Genomic DNA, 20566 nt, shown 5'->3' with positions numbered 1-20566 from the left:
TTGTGCTAAGAGAGGCTTTGTGTAATACTAATAGAAAGATCACATGTGTGTCCTCATCAGGATAGGGATTTGTGCTGGTGTCAGGGGCTGTAGCTTCAGGTTTATGTTTAATGGTAATTATAGAACAATGCATTTCAGGTCATTAACATAAAAATATTGTAATGAATAGTATAACAAATAACTTTTTTCTGGGAGAAATTAAGCAACAACATTACTTTTAAGAAAAGTGTTCTGTGTAACCTGTGCAATAATTACTTTTTAGAGTAAGACTGAAACACTGATCAGGACAAAGAGGGGAAATACCTCCAACATGCACAAACGTTTGACCAAACAGAATGCAATTAATTTTTCTTTCTTTGTGCTGCTTAGAGATGGTGGTGGCTCTCAAAGCAAAGTCAGTGAGAACCCATAAGAGAATCGATAAGGAATCAAATCAATGAGTGATATCCATAATGGAATTAAATTGCTGAATTCTTATCAATTCCCATCCCTGAGGAGGTCAGGGGAGCAGAAACACATGGTCGATGCTCTGTCATGGTGTGAGGTCGCTTTCAGCCAGTCGTGTTGGGGATCTTGTCAGAATTGATGGAATTACGAGCACGACGAGTGGCACTGACTTCATTTTTCAGTTGGATTCCTAACACACTGCCACTGCAGTATTCCTGGATAGAAAAAACATACCACTCAATCCTTCCACTCAATATCAGATCCTGAATAATCAGGGCCTACCTTATTTTAAAGACCTCATAGTCTTGTCACCCCAATAGACCAGTTCACTCTCAAACTGCAGGCTTACTTGTGGTTCCACGGATGGTTAAAAGTAGAATGAGAGGCAGAGACTTTAGCTTTCAGGCCCCTCTCCTGTGGAACGAGCCCCCAGTTTGGATTCAGGAGACAGACACCATCTCTACTTTTAAGATTAGGTTTAAAACTTTCCTTTTTGATAAAGTTTATTGTTAGAGCTCGATCTAATATCAATCCAAATCCAAAGAAGAGCTTTCAAAAACTAATTTTTGTCCACTGATATCTTGTTTTTTGTTGTTGTTGTTGTTGTTGCTGCTGTTGTTGCTGTTTAGCCAAATTTAGCATATGTGAAAGAAAGGGTGGACTGCTGTGTAATTATTTAGCTTGATTAGAAAAGTGTAAGGAAACCAATACCTTGTAGTTAGAGTTCCTTATGAAAGCAGTGTTCCTTTCTCCTGTTGACAATACCCAGTTCCCAAACATTATCAGCAGGGGTTGGGGTTATTGATTACATGATGAGTTTCTGTTGTTTATTTTGGTAGGTGAATCAGTCTGTTAATTAGACTGAGTTCAATTTTTTGATGATTGTTTTTACTCTTCACCTGTGTTTTTCTGGGAATCAGCTGTTAATCAGAGGCAGTGAAGACAGCTTTGCATGATTGAGGTCTGAGTAGTTAATTGAGGCGCAGTAACGGAGACCATGGAAGAGGTTTCTTTTAGTCACTGGCATTCTGTGAATATATGGATGTATAGAGTTATATATATTATAAATATAGCCATCTTTTGATCATGTCTTTCCGTTACAGGTGGAAGTGATGGGGTTCATGCAGGTGCGGCTGGAAAGGCATTAGTAAAGGATCGAATAGCAGCAGAGAGAGGAGGTGGCAGCTTGCTCCGAGGCTGTGTTTTGTTTTGTTTTATTGTAGTTTCAGTTTGTTTGGTTGAATTCCCCAGGGGCCTTTTGTTTCATTAAGATTTTTCTTAATAAATGCCACCTTTTTTGTGCACATACTCCAGCCTCAAGACCTGTTTCTTAAATATCCTTTGAAACTTTCCGGTGCCAAACAATAACCATCGCCCCTTGCATGCAGTCTTGGCAGAATACATAGACTTTTTGGCCAGTCCATTAAAACAGTTAATTCCTCTGCAGGGCATATTGTTTGTCAGATAATTTCACTAATATGCACTGAAAGGGACCAACACCAGAAACAAGGCACAGTTCAGTGCCTCATATTTGTTGAGGTGATGGCTAGTCATTTGTGTTGACATCGTCCCTTCATATTAAGCAAACTATATCCCCAAGTTAAAGCTCCAATAATGATTTAACAGTTGGAATATATGCATTTTAAACTGACATACAGTTGTCTAAATGGGGTTTGAGCTTTAGAGCCAAAACTCTATTTTTAGAAGGCTATAAATATGTTTATTTTTTTTATATAAATTGAGCTTTTTAACATTGAAGCCTGTGATAATTAGCCTCCTAGCATACTGTACTGTTGTGGAGCTAAACAGTCAACAATTTTAAATTCAATATTGAATGCTAATGTTGTCTTGTGTCTGCTGGGTGTTCTTAGACCAGCAATTTTCTTTATGAAATTAAATGAAGTTAACAACGTTCTAACTTTAAAACTTGTGCTGTCCCATCAGGCTGAAATGTTAAATAGTGTTCAGTTTAAGGTTAATCTCAAGCAACCAACAGTTAAACAAAATAACCAAGGTTCATTGTTGTTTTCCACACCATGTCAGATGGAGTTAGCTCAGACAGCACTGAGCTGAGAACGCTTATGCGATGTGGATGAAGCAAAGTGGAACGTAGCGTTGTTCAGGCAGATCGCTGCAGTGGCGTTTGCATTAGCTGATGTGCCTAAGTTGGATCGTTCATGCGTCAGAATCGCTGTCTCACTCACAGAAAGCAGTAACAATGTATCTATAATAATGTATCATTTTCATGCAGGTGTACAGCACAAGCGCTATGAGACGGCAAGTCTCGCTGTTTCTCTCCTCGTGCACGTCCTCGATGTTCTTCTTATATTTTTGCTCCTTTTCATTTATTGTACATCTTTGTTGTTGCTCATTTTCTGTGATATTTCCTTCAGAGCAGAGCCATTTCAACTAATTGTAACAATATAACCGTTTGCTAAAAATGGTCAACTTTGACAAGTGTCTCTAGCTCATGTAGTAAGACATCTTAGCCTCTTTTTTTTTCAGTCGAACTACGTGCCTTGCGTACTTTTGAATAAAAATCTTTCCCACTGCAGCTTTAATGTCACACTAGTATAATTGTCGAAGTGTTTCAAGTGCATTAAATGTCTTTGAGACCAAAATAGTCACACAGTAGCCTTTCACTGTCCCTGCACAGAGAGTGTAGCATAAATTGGAGCTTTTCCTATGTGCTGGCATTTTATCTGGCTGTTCAGTTTGACATGAAAAGCTAATTAACTTTCACAGCCTTTTTTTTTTCTATGAGAGTTGCTAAGTGATAGTTTCTATGAATTCATATTAGTCCAGAATTGAAGCAAGAAATTATGAGGAACAAGTTTTCTTTAATGCACTTTTGCTTTTTTATTTTTATTTTTTGCAACTAAAATAATGAGAGTGATCTGAAGCACTAATTATAAAGATCACCGTTGGTACGCTGAGGTGAAATATTATGTTGTGCTCCACAGTTTTCCCCTTATTGCACCATGTATCACACTACAAGTTTCCCAATGTACTGGAGCATCTATAAGTATCAAAGAAGGCCATACAGGGGCAATTCATTTCTATTTTCAGAATGCCAATTATTGTGCACAGCAGCAGCTTTGGCTATTGAGCCAGCCGAAGTCAAACTGTTGTAATACATTATTATCTATTTCAACCTGGTGCGGTGGGCAGATTCTCACTGCTGGATTTTCATCAAAAGAGATAGCCTGCTGAAAATGTAATTCACTGTTTTAGTATAAATCAATAAGCCTCGAGAATCTATTCCCCCATTCCACCTTTATGTTAATATAAAAGAAATGCTCAAATAGAACTTTAATTCACCACATGGACTTTCAGACTGTTTAATAGCCCCAATTTTATCCATAACTGCTCAATTGACACTTAAATCTCAAGCCCATCTTAATTTGGCTTCTCCTGACAATTAGAAGTTCTACTTCTCTTTAGCGCCAAGGCTACTGTGACCCATATTAATGGTGATTTATAGGCTATGCCAGTCTAACAGTGATCCATCTATTAAGAATTATATCCCATTTGATCCTTATTGCTCTGTTCTTCCTCCAAAAAAGAAAAGTCGTGCCTACATGTAACGCAGCATATTTGAATATCCTGGAAGCTGTGTGTAAGTAAGCAGATGGAAAACATGTTAAAAAATGAACATGTGAAAGAGCTTAAAGTGAAAGCTAATTTTGTTAGAGCGTTAGAGGACACTCAGATGGTTCTGATGGGGGATATAAATCCTGATGGACTCCCATCTGAGTGTATTCATTAATCATGCGTCTCATTGGCGAGGCTCTGATTTGCCACTGAGACAGATGAAGATGAACTCAGCAATATATTTCTCATCATAACACAACCCTCGCATAAATATTAATAGCATATTTTCAGCTGGTGGGCATGAATCATTTTTCAGACAGGGAATTTTAAGAGCTATCCATGCGTGTCCAAGAACAGTATATAAGCAAGCAGTTGTGATAAACAACGGCGCTTTAAGGCAACAATGAAGCGAGAGTCCTAACTGTAAGGGAGATTTTAAATCTCTTTATCGTGCTTACTTCAGACAAACTTCTGTCGATACATTTTTTTATTTAACCTTACAGCTTGTCAACATAAACATCTTTAATTGCTCGAGTGCATGCTACCACTGAAGTTTAAGAAGCTGTCATTTTGAATCAGTTAGATATTGTTTTTGTTTATTTTTCAAGATATCTGGAAAATATTGCAGCCACTGTTTTAAAACTGATAACAAATGAAGCTAACTGGGAAGCTGTGATAGCTTTCTGCTACAGTGGATATTTTTATATTAACAATGGCTTATCAGGGACTGCGTAATGTAAAAGGAGTCATTTAAGCAGTTCTCTTTGGCCTTGCGGTTTTCATTCGGCACTTTTAGTTCGGTTTTTTTGGTTGCTGCACATTTCCTGCTATTTTGGTTGACTTTAATTGACCTCTTTTTCAGGCACAGCGGGCAGCCAAAACAGCACATTTTACTCCACCCAACACCCCCCTTCTCTCTCTCTCACATACACGGCCAGTTTATTAGATACACCTTGGTAGCACTGCTGCCGTCTGCTGCACACCCATGATACAAAGATCATCACAAAGGTGCTCCATTGGATTGGGATTTTTGGACTGTGGAGCTCATTTAAGTACAGTGAAGTCATTGTCACCTTCAAGAGAGCAGTTTGATTTTATTTTTGGCTTTGAGGCATGGCGTGTTATTCTGCTGCAAGCACACTTTTTATGATAGGTACAGTGTGATCGTAAAGAGAAGGACATGGCCAGCAACAACTCCAGGTAGGCTGTGGTGCCAAGAAAATATCCGCCAAATCCTTACACTGCCAGCCTGACCCACTGATAGACAGAATAGAGCCAAATGTTAAATGTCACCTCAGCAGACCAGGCAACGTAGTTCCAGTCATTTGTTGTACAGTTTTGGTGAGCCTGTGTAAATTGCAGCCTCTGTTTCCATTTTTTAGCTGACAACAATGACACCTGGTGTGGTCTTTTGCTGCTGTAGGTAATCTGCTTCAAGGTTTGACATGTGTTCAGAGATGCTCTTCTGCATACTTTGGTCGTGGTTATTTGAGTTACTGTTGTCGTCCTATAGAATGAAGGCAGCAGTATCAGTATGTTAGCCTCACCTCTAACCCAATGGCAAGTGGGATAAGCTCATGATGGATGGATGGATGGATGGATGGGTGGATGGGTGTTGTCTTCCTATCAGCTTTAAGGAGTCAAGTCATTCTCTTTTGATGTCTGGCATCCATAACAACAACAATTTAAATTTTATCGCACTTTTAAATTAAAAAGTTTTTCTCTTTGCACACAATAACAGATTGTTTTCATAAAAAATCATAAATTACCAGGGTCAGTATTATTAGCCCTCTGAAAAACTGATCCTTTTATTGAGCCACAGCAAAAAAAAAACCCACTGCTGTGTAATGATGTGCTTTAACGTTGCAATGCTCAAAGTGTGTAAAACCAAGTTAAAACCGATGGTTAGCGATCAATTTAAACTATAAAAGTATAAAAACTTCAACAAGCCATTTTGGACTTGAGAAAAAGAATTGTTGATGCTCATGAAGAAGAGATGGATATACAGTTATTGCCGAGTTTCCAAGTGTCAAGAACTGAAGTGAGAACTATCATCAAGAAATTCAAAGAGGGCCACACAGTACAGGATAAGCCTGGCAGAAGTAGGCAGCAAAAGATTTTAAAGATTCTGGAAAACAGCTAGTGAGAGATGTGTCTAAAGACCCCAAATTAACTTCCAAGACATTAGTGAATGACTTGTCTAAGTTGGGAATCTTAGACTCAAAGAAGACAATTGCTAGAACGCTGCACAGGAATGGACTGTGAGGTTGCAGACCGAGAAAACCTTCACTTGTGCAGAAGACTGAAGTACAATATGAATTAATTCAATTCAATTCAATTCAATTTTATTTATATAGCGCCAAATCACAACAAAAGTCGCCTCAAGGCGCTTCATAGATACAGAGAAAAACCCAACAATCATATGATCCCCTATGAGCAGCACTTTGGCGACAGTGGGAAGGAAAAACTCCCTTTTAACAGGAAGAAACCTCCGGCAGAACCAGGCTCAGGGAGGGGCGGGGCCATCTGCTGTGATTGGTTGGGGTGAGAGAAGGAAGACAGGATAAAGACATGCTGTGGAAGAGAGACAGAGATTAATAACAGATATGATTCAGTGCAGAGAGGTCTGTTAACACATAGTGAGTGAGAAAGGTGACTGGAAAGGAAAAACTCAATGCATCATGGGAATCCCCGGCAGCCTACACCTATTGCAGCATAACTAAGGGAGGATTCAGGGTCACCTGGTCCAGCCCTAACTATATGCTTTAGCAAAAAGGAAAGTTTGAAGCCTAATCTTGAAAGTAGAGATAGTGTCTGTCTGTTAAAATTATGCATTCTGTAATCGTGTCCTTTGGTTAGATGACATGAAACTTGAGCTCATTTTTGTGTGTATAACCCTATAGTGAAACACGGTGGTGGTGGTATTATGCTGTGGGCTGGGTCTGGAACTGGGAATCTCATGAAGATGGAAGGAATCACAAAGAGAGAAGGATACGTGAAGACTTTGAAAGGAAACCTCAAGCATCCAGTAGCAAAACTGGGTCTGGGTCGTCGCTTTGTCTTCTGTGACGACAATGGGCCAAATATATGTCACTCCTAGTGAAGGACGACATCCAGAAGTTCAAAATGAATGTTACTGACTGGATTGAGCATCCAACGTCCGTGCCAGAGGACCATCAAAATTGAAGGAAGTTCAGAGATGTGTTAGACATGTTGAAAGGTACAACAAATGACTAAAGGTTGTTATCCAGCAAAAAGGATAAACAACTGACTGTTAGCATCAGGGGAGCTAATAAGCTTGACCCTGGTAGTTTTTGGTTTCTGTGAAATCTTTTTTTGTTTCTGTGTGTAAAGTTAAATGATGTAATCCTCCGAAATAAAACTGGGATGTTTAGAAAAGCTGTGTTACCTTCCAACCCCAAACGGTGGAACGAGCTTCCTTTAGAGATTAGACAGGCCACTTCTTTATCTGTTTTTAAGTCACTCTTGAAAACCCACCTCTTTACCTTGGCCTTTGACACCACGTGAGATGTTGGTTTTTTATTTTTATTTTAGTTGTTTTTAGGTGATTCGATGCTGTTTTATCTTGTTTTTGCTTTAACATAGGGCTGTTTTAATTTTATGTCTTATGTGTTTTATTTATTTAATTTGCTGTTTTTTGTTATTCTATTGTTTTAACTTATTTTCTGTACAGCACTTTGTTCCTGTGCTGGGTATTTTAAAGTGCTTTATAAATAAAATTGGATTGGATTGGAACCCTTGACTTTTAACCCCCTCTGATACTGAGCCAGCTTACTGCAGCTTCAAGTATTTAAAACTCATATTTTTTTCTGTTCTTATCCTTTCTTATGGGAGCTGGTTTGTCATTCGACCTCATTATTCAGTCTGATGTTGTAGTCGCGTCACATGTTTTCTGCAGGTCTTTTGTATTCATCTGTTGGTTTTTTGTAATTATGGATCATTTTGATCTCCGTTCAGATGCGGGTGACATATGAAAACATATGTTTATTTAACGGTTGAATATTCTATAAACCGGCGCTCAATAGCCTGTAAATATGTGTCAATCTCATTCACACTTCTCACCATTTTGTGACAATTATTCTGCGGCTGTTGTGTTTTTTCTGGTTTTGGCACCCGAAAATGAAATTCCAATTCATAATCCTGCATTCGGTGCCACCATTGAGTCAATTGTTTTTTCCTTTCAGTGAAACAGCTGTCAATGAGAACAACACCAGACCTGCTTGAATAATTGAAAAAACTCTGAGATGTTGGCAGCGCAGCATTGTTAAATTGTAAAGCACTGTTAAGCCTTTAAAGACGGCTGAAAAATTCAGAAAATTGCTTCATTTTTGATGTTTTCACTGATCTATATTATTGAGCGCATAACAATGATGTAAGGAATGGCGAAAGCATCGCTCGTGCATTGATCAGAGGGGCGTGTGGTTGTTTGTGTCGTTGCAGGTGTATGACCACGAGTACAAAGCTGTGGTGGATGGCGTGGAGACAGACAGTACAATGGAGATAGACCCAGTTCACCGCGTTGAAATATTTAAGATGGGAAATGGGAGTGAGGAGGTTCTCGAGGTCCACGACTTCAAAAATGTAAGTAAAGGTTAAACAAGGCCATGTAAGCTATTTTTTTTCTTTTGATGAAAAACTGAAGCTGTACCCATGTCTTCTCGTCAGCAGAGGATGTTGTATGATGTTCACATCCTGCCCTTTTTTAAGAGACAATTGACAACATTTATCCTTTCTTGAAATCCTATTTTTCTTATTTCATCCTTTGTCACTCTGGATGGGAAAAAAGATGGTACAAACCTTTGAAACATCACACAGACAGAGTGATGGAAATCATTCTCACTGAGGTGTTCACGCGAGGATCAAAAACACAATTGCAAAAATACAGCACTTATGGTATCAGTAATTGATACTAAAGCAGCAGCGCACAAGGAGATTTGTTATGTGACTTTGTGCACACACACAGCAACCCAGAGCGAAGAATTCAGACCCCCATTAAAAAATCGCTTTCTTCCCACTAATTCTATACACCAACTTTTTCACAGTACAGAGACAAACGCTATTAAGAAACCCGTCTCTATTTGTTTCTCGCACCTTTTTCAAATGCAATTTTGTCTCCAGCCGAACTCATTAACTTACCTTTCATTCCTAAATCCTGCTCGACTGTGCAGGAGGTTACACATGCTGCACCTCGGAGTAGAGAGTGTGCTGCTTGGCTGGGTAATGAATGCTCTTACTCTCACACCATTATTTACTGTGAAATGTTGAGTTGCCAGGCTGAATGTTACAGGATACACCTCATCCAAAACAAAAACCTACGCTGAATCGTTATTGTTTTTGTTACAATGGGCTTTGTGAATCTAAAATGGCTATATGACAGAAACCAGCACAGCACCGGAAAACTTTAACCCCTGCAATCAGTCTCTCTATTTCCTTCTCTCCCTCCCTGAGCCCACTCTGTGTTTGCGTGTGGGTGTATGTGTGTGCGTGTTTGTGGCCCACATACATAAACATGCGTGCCTGTTGCTTGTTCCACTTCCTGTTAGTGAAGCACATCCCCCGAGGAGATTTGTTTGATTCAGTGCTCCACCATGGAAGACTAAGTAACAAGCGAGTGAGCAGAATAATTCAAACCTCATTGTGACAAAAATCTCAGAGAAAATTTACAATTGGTTATACTAAGTGGAAGCTTTTGCACTGATGTTAGAATTGATTTTGTTTAATACAAAAAAGGGGAATGTCACATGTTATTACACAGACCAAAGCCACCTTTAAAACAATCTCCATCAAGCCCGAGGGCTGTGTGATGAATGGAAAATGAGGGGATTATACCACCAGGACTGTGAACCATTAGACTCATTTTAACAGGAGAGGAAGGAAAAATGGAGAAAGAGACATCCTGAGAGGGAATTACCAGGGTCGTTTTCACGTTAAAACGAAGTGAACAACTGAACCAAAGAACATTTAGGCAAACAGAAATTTGTTTCTGCACAAGGTTTCAAATTGGTGTTTCAATTTTATCTGCACAACAAAGCAAAGGTATAATAAAGTGAGAACAGAGTCAAAATTGGAGCATGTTAAGTAGCCATTGTGTTAAAGTTAAGTTTACTTTCTGTTGGTGTGTTCTGTTATCTCTCCAGTTGCATGATGTGTGATTGCTTTCCTTCAAACTCAACGACAGAGTTCCTTAAGAATTCTCTAAATTTTTGACATAATGATGCAAAAGTCCATCCATCCATTCACTTCCGCGACCCTGAAAAGGATAAGCGGATGGATGATGCAAAAGTGAGGCTGCCCAAGTTTTCCAACTACAAAGGCTTCAAACAATGCTCAGGTAATGTGGCCTTGCCTGTAAAGAACAAAGAACCACGCTTATTGTTTCCTGACATTTAACAAGAAATTTCAACAAATCTTTAATTTAATTCATGGAAACACGTGTGTGTGTGTGTGTGTGTGTGTGTGTGTGTGTGTGTGTGTGTGTGTGTGTGTGTGTGTGTGTGTCAGATTGATCCTGTTGTTTGTTAGGTGTAGATTTACAAGAATAAAAAGGTTTTGTAAATACATCAGAAAATATCAGCAGCAATGTGAAGGTCAAGCAGTTCAGCAGTTCAGCACTGCAGAGACCTCTACAATCCTTCTTTGTTAAAGCACCTTTGGCAGCAATGGCAGCCTGGAGTCTCGTTGGAAATAATCCTAGAAGTCTGGCACACCTTTCTGTTAAAAGTCACTCTTATTCTTGCAGGCAGAATCTTTAAAGTTCAACCAAGTTGGATGGAAGGAGTTGGTGCGCAGCCATTTTTCACATTTCTTCATAAATGCTTAGTTAAGATAAGATAAGATAAGATAACCTTTATTAGTCCCACACGTGGGAAATTTGTTTTGTCACAGCAGGAAGTGGACAGTGCAAAAGTTATGAGGCAAAAATTAGAATACAATAAGAATAAATACAGTACACAGCTGTACAGAATAGAATAAAATAAAATAATATACTATATACAGTAGAATAAAATAGAATAAAAATATACAATAAGATAAAAATAGAATACGAATGCTATATACAACTGAGTAAAAATACAACGATGCCAGAAAGGATTATTGCACTTAGTGTTATTGCACATGTGTGGATGTGTGTGTTTGTTCAGTTAAAGTCTTTGTTGTGGAGTCTGACAGCAGTGGGGAGGAAAGACCTGCGAAATCTCTCCGTCCCACACCGTGGGTGCCGCAGTCTCCCACTGAAGGAGCTGCTCAGTGCTGTCACAGTCTGCTGCATGGGGTGGGAGACGTTGTCCAACAGGGATGACAGCTTAGCCGCCATTCTCCTGTCACTCACCACCTCCACTGGGTCCAGAGTTCTATGCGGTTCTAGCCTCAGCTCTAGTTAAGCTACTTCAGGACTTTCAAACTCTTCTTGAAGCCTGCTTCAGGTTGTTGTCTAGATAAAACATAAATCTTCGCCCAAATTTGAGACCCTGAGGACTCTGGAAAAGGCCTTCACTTAAAATTGACCCATATTTTCTACATTAACCTTTTCCTTTTGCCTGACTTATGTTCTACTCCCAGTTGCAGCACAATCCTACGACCACTGTGTTTGATAGCAGCACGGGCAGGTGTGCGAATTTTCTAATTACGTCGATTTAGTTCACAATTAGTTCAGGTAATTACAGTGGACTCAATCAAACTATTGAAGCAGCAATGATAAAAGTCAACTGTGGAGCTCAACAGTGGTATTACAAAAGATCTAAATGCTTAAGCAAATGGGATATTGTGTTCTTAATTTTATTCTCGTGGGATACTGTGTGGGGAACTGAATTCACTCTGAGATGATTCCGAGCCAACAAAATAATCTGTAAATCTTCCAAGCGTCAGAAAACTTTAAGAAAGCACAATATATCCCTAGACTGTGAGAGGAAACCATAAGCAGAGCCGTCTGAAACAAGGGTGAGCAGCGTTTTTCCCTCATTTACCACCTGACCTTCATCAGGCAATGCACACCCTAAGCTATAACTCCCGCCAGCTTCGCAAGTATTTCCACATCTGACTTGGCTCAAGTTCAGACTGCAGAAGTTGTCAGTCATATGTTTTAACTTCTTATTTTAAAATAGTACTATCCTAGTTCAAGGTTGCCAGCATCCATAAATCACCACAGATGCTGGAAGCAGCAGCTGGCGAGTGCAGCCATTCTGTAATATTTATGTTAAAGTTGTGTTTTTAACAGACACTTTCTCTGTGTTTACTTTTTCTTTAATTCCTCTGCAGTTAACCATCAACGTCCCGGTCAAAACCTATTCTTGGTGACACTGTCCAAATGACTGATATATTAATATCTAACAATAATGCCAGGAAATCAGTACCCTCCATCAAGTCTGATGTGGATGTCCTTGACTTCACTTGAATTCGTGCTGGCTATGGCAACAACATGACTGTTTCATTGCAAATTTGGACCAGTTTGACAGAAGTGTTCTTATTTGGACAAATATCTGCAAAACATGTGTTATTGTACTACTGAAGGCTGAATCACAAAATGAGTCAAATGGGCAAAAGCAACAAAAACGATGGAGAAAGACAGATCAATCATAACTTGTTGAATTTGTAACCAATTTTCGAGAAATTTGTCAAAAAAGTGTCAGATATATATTTATGCTAAATGATCTATGTGTCGTCATACAAAAATCTTAACTTGATAGTAAAAGTAATATTTCTCTAATGTAATCCTTAAAAAAAAATGTTCCGCAGCTGCTTATTTTTTGTGATATATTTCTGCTTCATCAACTATAAAATGTCCAAAACAAAACCTGACAACATCACGCCCCTTGTTAAAAATTAGTTCTCTTTTTCAGGTTCGACTTGAAAAGGCAGCTTTAGACGAGCCATTTGGCTCAAAGTTTCGTGTCCTCACTGCTGCTGTCCTTGAATGTCTTCTAACGTCTATCTTTTGGCAGCCTGCACACAGCAAGTCAGCCTCAACAGTCCTGTAAAGCTTCTGTGGCTAAACTTCAGGCACATACCACAGTCAACATTTTGACAGATAATTTAAATAATTTAGGAGTACTTTACACAATAAAACACGGAGCAACATAATCACATCCAACCTTTCTGTTTATAAGATGCTGTTTTGTACGTTTTTACTTCTTTTGTTTCATGTTAGCCAGTCGTCTTTGCAGATAGCCTTTAACCACGAGGATGTGTTGGTCAGAGGGGAATTTAGAAGAAAAAACCTGTCTTTTTTTTTGCTATACGGTCTACTGCCTCCTCTTCTCACAGCAAATAAAACGGAAGCATCAAACCTCGCCTCCAGCACTCATCCATCGAAAATTTCTTTGGAGCACTTTTGAAATTCATGACTGCAGGAAAACTTTTGATGAAGTTGAGGATAGCCTACGGTAACATAGCATCCTGCTTGGATTTCTGTGATTGACTGTGATGTCCGGATATTGTGAGGTGGACTATCAGTAACAACAAAACGTGAAGAAATCTTTAAAATTTAGAGGTTTCTTTGTTTTAGACTCATACAGGTCCACCTTGGATAGTGCCACACTGATAACGTGTAATGTATTGTGCAGGCTGTATTTAATATTTTAAACGAGATATAATTGTCATGCCGTTTAACATTTTCATGTTCCATCTCGTAAAAGGAGAGTTGCATAGTTCATGGGTAAGAAATGTCACATAATTACAGACGTTTTTGCAGGTAATGTGAAGGCATCGCCCAGACTAATGCCAGCTGACATTTGAATGAGCTGAATGATGCATGCTGTTACATGTTCTCTATTCTCTTGATAAAACTTAGATGAGCATCTTGCACGTGGATACACCAAGTGGATCTTTCAATGTTGTCTGTTAAAATGGCATTGCTTTCCCATTTCTCAGCCCTATGTTAATGTGTCTTTCTTCATTTTCTGGTTGACCAAGCCCAGTAATCAGTGTATCTCATCACAACATCGCCCTCTTTTCTAGCGCTGCAGCTCCCCAACACAGTAGATCCAAATTAAACAGAGACTCATCACAATAAAGCCCGGCATAAACATAATGCTTTTGTGCTTGAGACTATTATTGCCCCATCCTTTTTCCACACAGATGAAATTACATGCAGTAGATTATGACAGCCATCACTTTGTATCGTGTCTCGTACAGCTGGTATCTGGCTCTCGGAGTGACAGCACCGCTGAAAATATAGAAATAGCACCCACATGGTCAAGTTAACCAATTCAAAGGAGATGTCATAGCAATCACCGTGTAAGTGTAATTAAATTTAGATTGAATCAAGTCCATTTTCATGGTACGGCTCATACAATTTTTACTTGATGCGAGTTTAAAGCAGCTGTGGCAGATGTAGATCCCGCCGTCTGTTCTAATACTGTGTGCTGAACGAGCAGCTCTCTGCAGAAAATAAATTGGATACAATCTGATCTACTGAAAGTCTTTCAAACTTATTCCGGCTGAATATCTTAGATTAACATACAATAGCGGCGAGAGGGAATTAACAGATCTTTCTCGCCTATTGAGGCTCTGTGTGTCAGACTGAAAAGAGCCACGGTCCACATGGTGGAGGATCATCAGTGGAGCTGAAGAGAGTGACTCCACACTTGACTGCGCAGATTAAGAGAGTGACAGGGACCTATGACTGGCTAATTCAATGGGGGCAGTCTCTGTAGAAAACACTTCATTCTCAACAATGTCACTTGGCTCTCCTGTGCGATATATCCTGCTATAAAGCATTACCGAGCCACAGTGGAACACCCGCTACCTTTCTATTTCATTCAGCTTGAAAGCAAAAGCTGCGTTGCAAGAGCCAAGCAGACATCAATTTTACACCATGACATAAAAGTAAAAAAAAAACATGAAGAAGATCAAAACACACCTCTTCGTACTCATTAGGTTTTAACTTTTTAACAGCTTTGATTATCGGCAAAAAGCTGAGCATTTTAAAATGATTGCCTCAGTTCATATGAGATATCCACATCACAGACGGCTACTGAATGATACATATATCTGAATTCCTGAGTATCCCTTCATTTCTTTTTCTTTTTCAAAGGGAATCACTGGGATCCGGTTTGCTGAACATCAGAGGTGCTACATCAGGGCCCAAACTAAGAAACTACCCGCAGTGGCAGAGGTGGAGACTGAAGACACGGAGTTGCTGGTATGCCTCCTCTCTCTGTTGCATGTAGCTCGGACTCTCTTCGGTCCCGCAGAGGCTGTCATGCATACTGCAGGGAGATAACCAGAGTTGAGCACCGCAAGCGCCACACAAATCCTCGGCCTGTCCATCTTGTCCTATCTCCCCCAACCCTCTCACTGAAGAAAAACCTAGGGTTTGTGGTAACTGTAAAACCGCCTGAAAGCTACCCGAAAACCCATAGTCTCTTTGTGGCTCACATCAAATGGTGTTTGCTGTCAATCCTGAGCCAAATATTAATTTTTAATCATCTCCTCCAAAGGCTTTACCCAAATAGCCTAAAGGGGGAAGGGTGGAAGAGAGGTCTGAGGGAGAGGTAAACCATTAAAATTATATATTTTTTAAAGCTGTTTTCTTTGCAAAACTCACAAGGCTCCCTCTCCAGGTTTAGAGTGATTTATTTTCATTTTCGGGATTCCTACAGTTGTGTGTGAACTTCAGAAAAAGGAATGGAGGAAATTCAGTCAATCAAAATTCCCATTTTTTCAGTGTCACAGTGCAATTCACAGAGTGGGCTGCATGTTCAAAGAGAAAATCCTCCTCTCGAATGTCTCTACTGCTAGCATACTCTCATTTACATTTCACATTGTAGCTGAGAAGAAGTAGCTGGCAAATATCTGACGCACCCCACTCACTGCCTTATTTTAAAAACAGAATAAGGCAATTGTCAGACCACTATTGGTGTAACACAAGCTGTTACACCCCAAAAAAACCAAACACTGTTTTGTTTTAAATTCTTCTCATCTTTATAATGTCTGATCTACGTTTACAGATACTAATTGCCCAGGCAGCACCATATGTCCGTGCCATCTCTAGCTTCTTTTGTGCACTGTGAAGCCTAATTGGCTTAATTCACAGCTCCAAAGTAAATCATCTAAGGCCAGCAAAGTGATAGGACACATACCAGTAGTTAAGGAAGCCTTTCAATAAAGTAATGATTCGTTTCTAAGCTGCGGCTTGCATGAAGGTCTAATTGTAGTCTGTTCCAATCTTGCCGTAAGAGATGACACACAAGAAGAAAAGAGCTTTGACTCAACTTTCTAAGTAGTGTTAACCTGGCAGCAAACACACAGCCCTGCCCCCTACAAAGCGTTTTTCTAAACTACAACCACAGCTAACTAATTTCATATTGCGTGTTTTGAGAATGCATTATTCTCGCTTTGATTATATGAAAAGGAAACATTTATAAAAGTAAACACAGCATATCGCTGCACTGCAGGTGGTTAAGGTGGACGTTAGTATCGCAAAATCCAACATGATGCCATGTTTACTCACTGAAAAACCCCTGAAGGAATAAAGATTTAGTTCCTCCCTATAGCTTTTGAAAAACAATTGTAGGACAATAAATTAAACCGTTTTTCTTACATGCTGGTAAAAACCACAAACAAGCTGAAAACATATTTAGTGTTGCAAAGTGGCATGTAAATATAATTCTCTTCAGCCGTGGACTTCATAATCTCTAAAGATTCTGGTGTTTGAAGGAAGATTATTGTGCTGAGAGTGAGCAGAGGAGACTGATTCCAATCTCATGTCTGCGCATTTAAATTGATGCGACAGCCAGGCGCTCGTTAGCTTACCTTAGCATAACAACTGGAAACAGGAGGAAACGGAGAGCCTGTCTCTGTACAAGCATGCAAATGCCTGCACATTCAGAAATGTAGAGCAGATTGCAAACATGGCACGTTTTACCTGGCAGAACATTTTCTCCTTGTGCTTGTGCTGCTCGCCTGGTTACCTCAAAGCAATAACTAGAAGACTCCGGGAAGGTCACGGAAAACGTGTTTTTAGCTTGCAAATTTGTAATATGTGTGTAAACTAACATGATAAGATGCCATAAACATTCGTGATCTGATATTGCACACTGATCTTTTCCAGCTCACTGAAATGAATCTGTAGCTGCACACTCTGGCACGTCATCAGCTGACAGACACGACGCCGGGACTCAGCTTATCTAACTCTCTGCAAGAAGCCGCATAATTAGTCAATTCACATACATATATATTCATCAATCAATACCACATAAATGCGATACATTATTCTCTTTATGCTCTGTCCCCTCTGTACTTAAACCACTTTACACTGTGGCTAATATTTCTGCAGGTGATGATTTTATCACAAAAAAACTAGATTACACAACAAAAATACAGTAAATACCAGGGGGGCATATTGAGGTAATAAACAGCAGCCCCTGCTCCATCCTCTGTGAAAATCCACCCACGTGTGACCCTGGAAAAGATCAGCACAAGTTCCTCCTCAGGTGGTGAAACACATGAAGCTCACAGGGGTGAAAGCCAGCTGCTAATGGTTCCTAGCTTAACCCCACCACAGGCTTTTAGGAAAAAGGGCTCAGAGCAGCCGTGGCAGGCTTTAGAGCTGAGGTGAAAAACAATGGAAAAAACTGCGGTAAAACTGCAAGCGGCTGATAAGAAAATGCAGCCCCTGCGAGGGAGAACCAGGTGACAAACATGAATTGTTTGCCAGGATTTTTTCCTTCCCTTTTCAATTTGCCTTCTCTATGAAACGTCTGAGGGAGTAATCCCTGAGCTTCATTCCAGTTCCCCCAGTCTGACACAGGAATCGCCATCAGCCTCCCTCACTCCCCTTAAAATTGTGAATGGATGCCGTTTGCTCCATTAAACAGCCACTTAATATGGATGACCAAAGCTCGCCCAGCAACCAAAAACCTCCCACTCAGACGACAACTACAAACAGAAAAGCAGTGTGATGAGGAAACAACACCGCTGCAGAGGCTGCGAATACGCCAAAGTCCTGCGAGCGCACAGTGCGGACTGTTTTGTGTCATTTTTGTCAGTGAATGGCAGGGTGGTTTTGTGGCACTGCAACAAAACGTTCGGTTCCTGCATTTGCTGTGTTCAGTAATAAGGTCGTGTCAAGCCAGAAAATGGGAAAGCAGAATTCATCCTTACGTCTTTGCAAAATATGGGACTCGGTGATGCTGTAACAACTCACATGGCTACTGTAGTTATAGCTGGTAAATGAACCACTAACATGCTACCCAGCCGGGAACTCGCTGACACAGGAGCTTCCTTAGTCAAAAGCTGTATCATAAACTACTACTGTGTCATGACTTTCCTCTTTGGGCACACTTTTTTCCCCAGCAGAGAAATATTTCATATTGCAAAAATCTCCCATAGAGGCCATTTTGGACTCAGGGTTTCGCACTATCAGGACCGTTTTGTTTGTCAGTGGCGCAAAGTTGCATGGCAAAATTCCCCAAAGGTGAACAAAGCTGAATTTTTTTCCACTTGTTTACTTTGCCACATCTGCCAAAGCAAATCCACCTGGAGAGTCGTATTTATTATTGCTGCAGAATTAGCATTTTTAAATGTTGGTGTGATCGGCACCTTTAGTGCCCTTAAGCAGGCAGCAGCACAAACATGGTAAGCTGCCTGAATATGCCTGTCAACTGAAATTCCCCACCAGGTATGTTAGATTAAAAAAGAAAACTGCCAGTGTTAGGTGCAGCGTGTGAAAGCCATTGGGTATGGCGAGAAAATCTTTGTTGATCTCTGGCAAACATAGCACACACTTTAAACAATGTGTCATGTCAACAGTGTTTCCCCCCCTTGGGACACAGTGGCAGGAGAGGGTAAATTCATTAACTACAGCACAACTGGTGTATAATTAAGTTGTGCACTGTAGGCGAAAAGCATACATACACCAGGAGAGGGCTGAACAAAAATTACCATCATTCCCAAGGTCCAATACTTGATAAAAAAGTTGCTTGTGTCCTAATAATATATCATTTGTCAATAGCAAAATGGAAAAGCCTTTCAAAAGTGTGTATAAACTGGTGGACTGTAATCATGTTGTCTTTGTGCTTGTCAACTGGCATTTAGAAATCCCTGCCCCATGCTAAAATGCTGACCTTTACTACCTCCCCCAAGGCGCTCTCTCCTACAAGTTATTGGAGTCGTTTCTCAACTGTGAAGTCAAAGCCCCGTGTCGTGACCTCCATTTACTTTCCAGAGAAGTCTGACTTGGCTTCAATGGTTAAGAGGTCCAATTAGAGAGGGCTGTTTGTGTTGCTCGAGTTTGATTTTAATTTCTGCAGCCACAGGAACGGTGAGCACACCAGCTCTGCGGCAGAGCAACCTCTCTGCTGTAACACCACCACCCCGCTACACCAGTCTTCCGAGTCATCATTAGTCTGCTGGCCGGCGCTTAAAAGTGAGGGAAAGTGTGTCGAAAGCTTGGCTGAGCACCTCCCGCACCCAAACACATTCTTTGATGTGACAGAATGCGCTTAAGCCGCCTCTTCTTCCTTCTCCTCTTCTTCGTCTCCGCAGGTCACAGCTGTGTCGTTCGAAGACAAACAAGAAGCAGCATGAAAAGCAAAATTCTAATTCATGCGAGAGTGACAGGGGCAAACATGAGGGAGGGGGCACGACCCAATATAAATGATTCTCGCTCCCACTATAGCCCCAGGATTCTACATCAAGCTTAACTAATGTGCAATTAAGCTTTAGACTGGAAGAAAATCACCTTGTAAAAACATTTGTCAAGTGAACAGTTTTTCTGTTCTGGGCTGCTAATTAACAAGGGAATGGGAAGAAGGGTTTGTTTGTGTGTGTATTTACATATACATGAAGAAAATAAATATCCTCACTGTTAAGGGAGAGCATTACCAAATCCCCTTCATATGTCTCTATTAGACAACACTGACATGTAGTCCCTATCATTAAGCAATAATAGTTTACTTTACAGCTCATGAACTACAGTATCAACAAATTAAGCCCAGTGATAGTGCTTGGTGCCAAGCGAAGCATTGTGGCGGAGGGGGAGGGAGTAAGGGAGCGTAGTTGGAGGGGTTGGTGAGGTCATGATGTGGGGGGGGGGATGCAAGGCTTTATTGTGTCTGTCACATTAAACGATATTGCAGCCACACTCGGAGTAATGAAGACCACTTCTAAAGTCATTTAAAAGTCAAATTATCACTGTCTGTGAATTTCAATGATGTATAATAGAAAGAGCATGCCGGAGGCTTGAGAAGAGGGTGACAGAGAGCAGGAGGAGGGAGTCGGGGCAGTGGGAGTCAGGAGTCGGGAAGTTGCTGTCCTCTCAGCAGACACAAAGGTGATAGATAAAATGACAAGGCTGGAGCTGCTGCTGCATGGCTCAGGGGAACAGAGTGCAAATGCATGACTATACATCGAGTGGGGCGCAGACATTTTTGCAGGGTCCGACGTGCTCTAGCTTGTGTATACATAACATATGTGTGAGTGTGTGTACTGTATGTGTTGTTTTCTAGCAGGTGGATGAGACTGGGGCCATGGATGTGAAGGTGGACGACTCCCAAGTGTGGGTTCC

General features: G+C 40.4%; 1 protein-coding gene across 1 annotated transcript in view; it reads left to right on the top strand.

Annotated features, from left to right (window-relative positions):
- Positions 1-20566, top strand: part of tnmd (tenomodulin) — a 65018-nt gene that overhangs the window by 35531 nt on the left and 8921 nt on the right. Inside the window, exons 3-5 of the mRNA XM_085373357.1 lie at positions 8503-8643; positions 15092-15199; positions 20508-20566. The exon at positions 20508-20566 is cut by the window's right edge and continues 104 nt beyond it. Coding sequence (XP_085229483.1) covers positions 8503-8643; positions 15092-15199; positions 20508-20566 — 308 coding nt within the window. The remainder of the gene's footprint in view (positions 1-8502; positions 8644-15091; positions 15200-20507) is intronic.

This window comes from Diplotaxodon limnothrissa, linkage group LG2 (genome assembly GCF_057381915.1).
Source record: "Diplotaxodon limnothrissa isolate DT_005_m linkage group LG2, D_limnothrissa_male_GT1.1, whole genome shotgun sequence".
Lineage (NCBI taxonomy): Eukaryota > Metazoa > Chordata > Actinopteri > Cichliformes > Cichlidae > Diplotaxodon > Diplotaxodon limnothrissa.
Note: the sequence above shows the minus strand (reverse complement) of the source record. Positions and strands in the feature narration are given on the sequence as shown.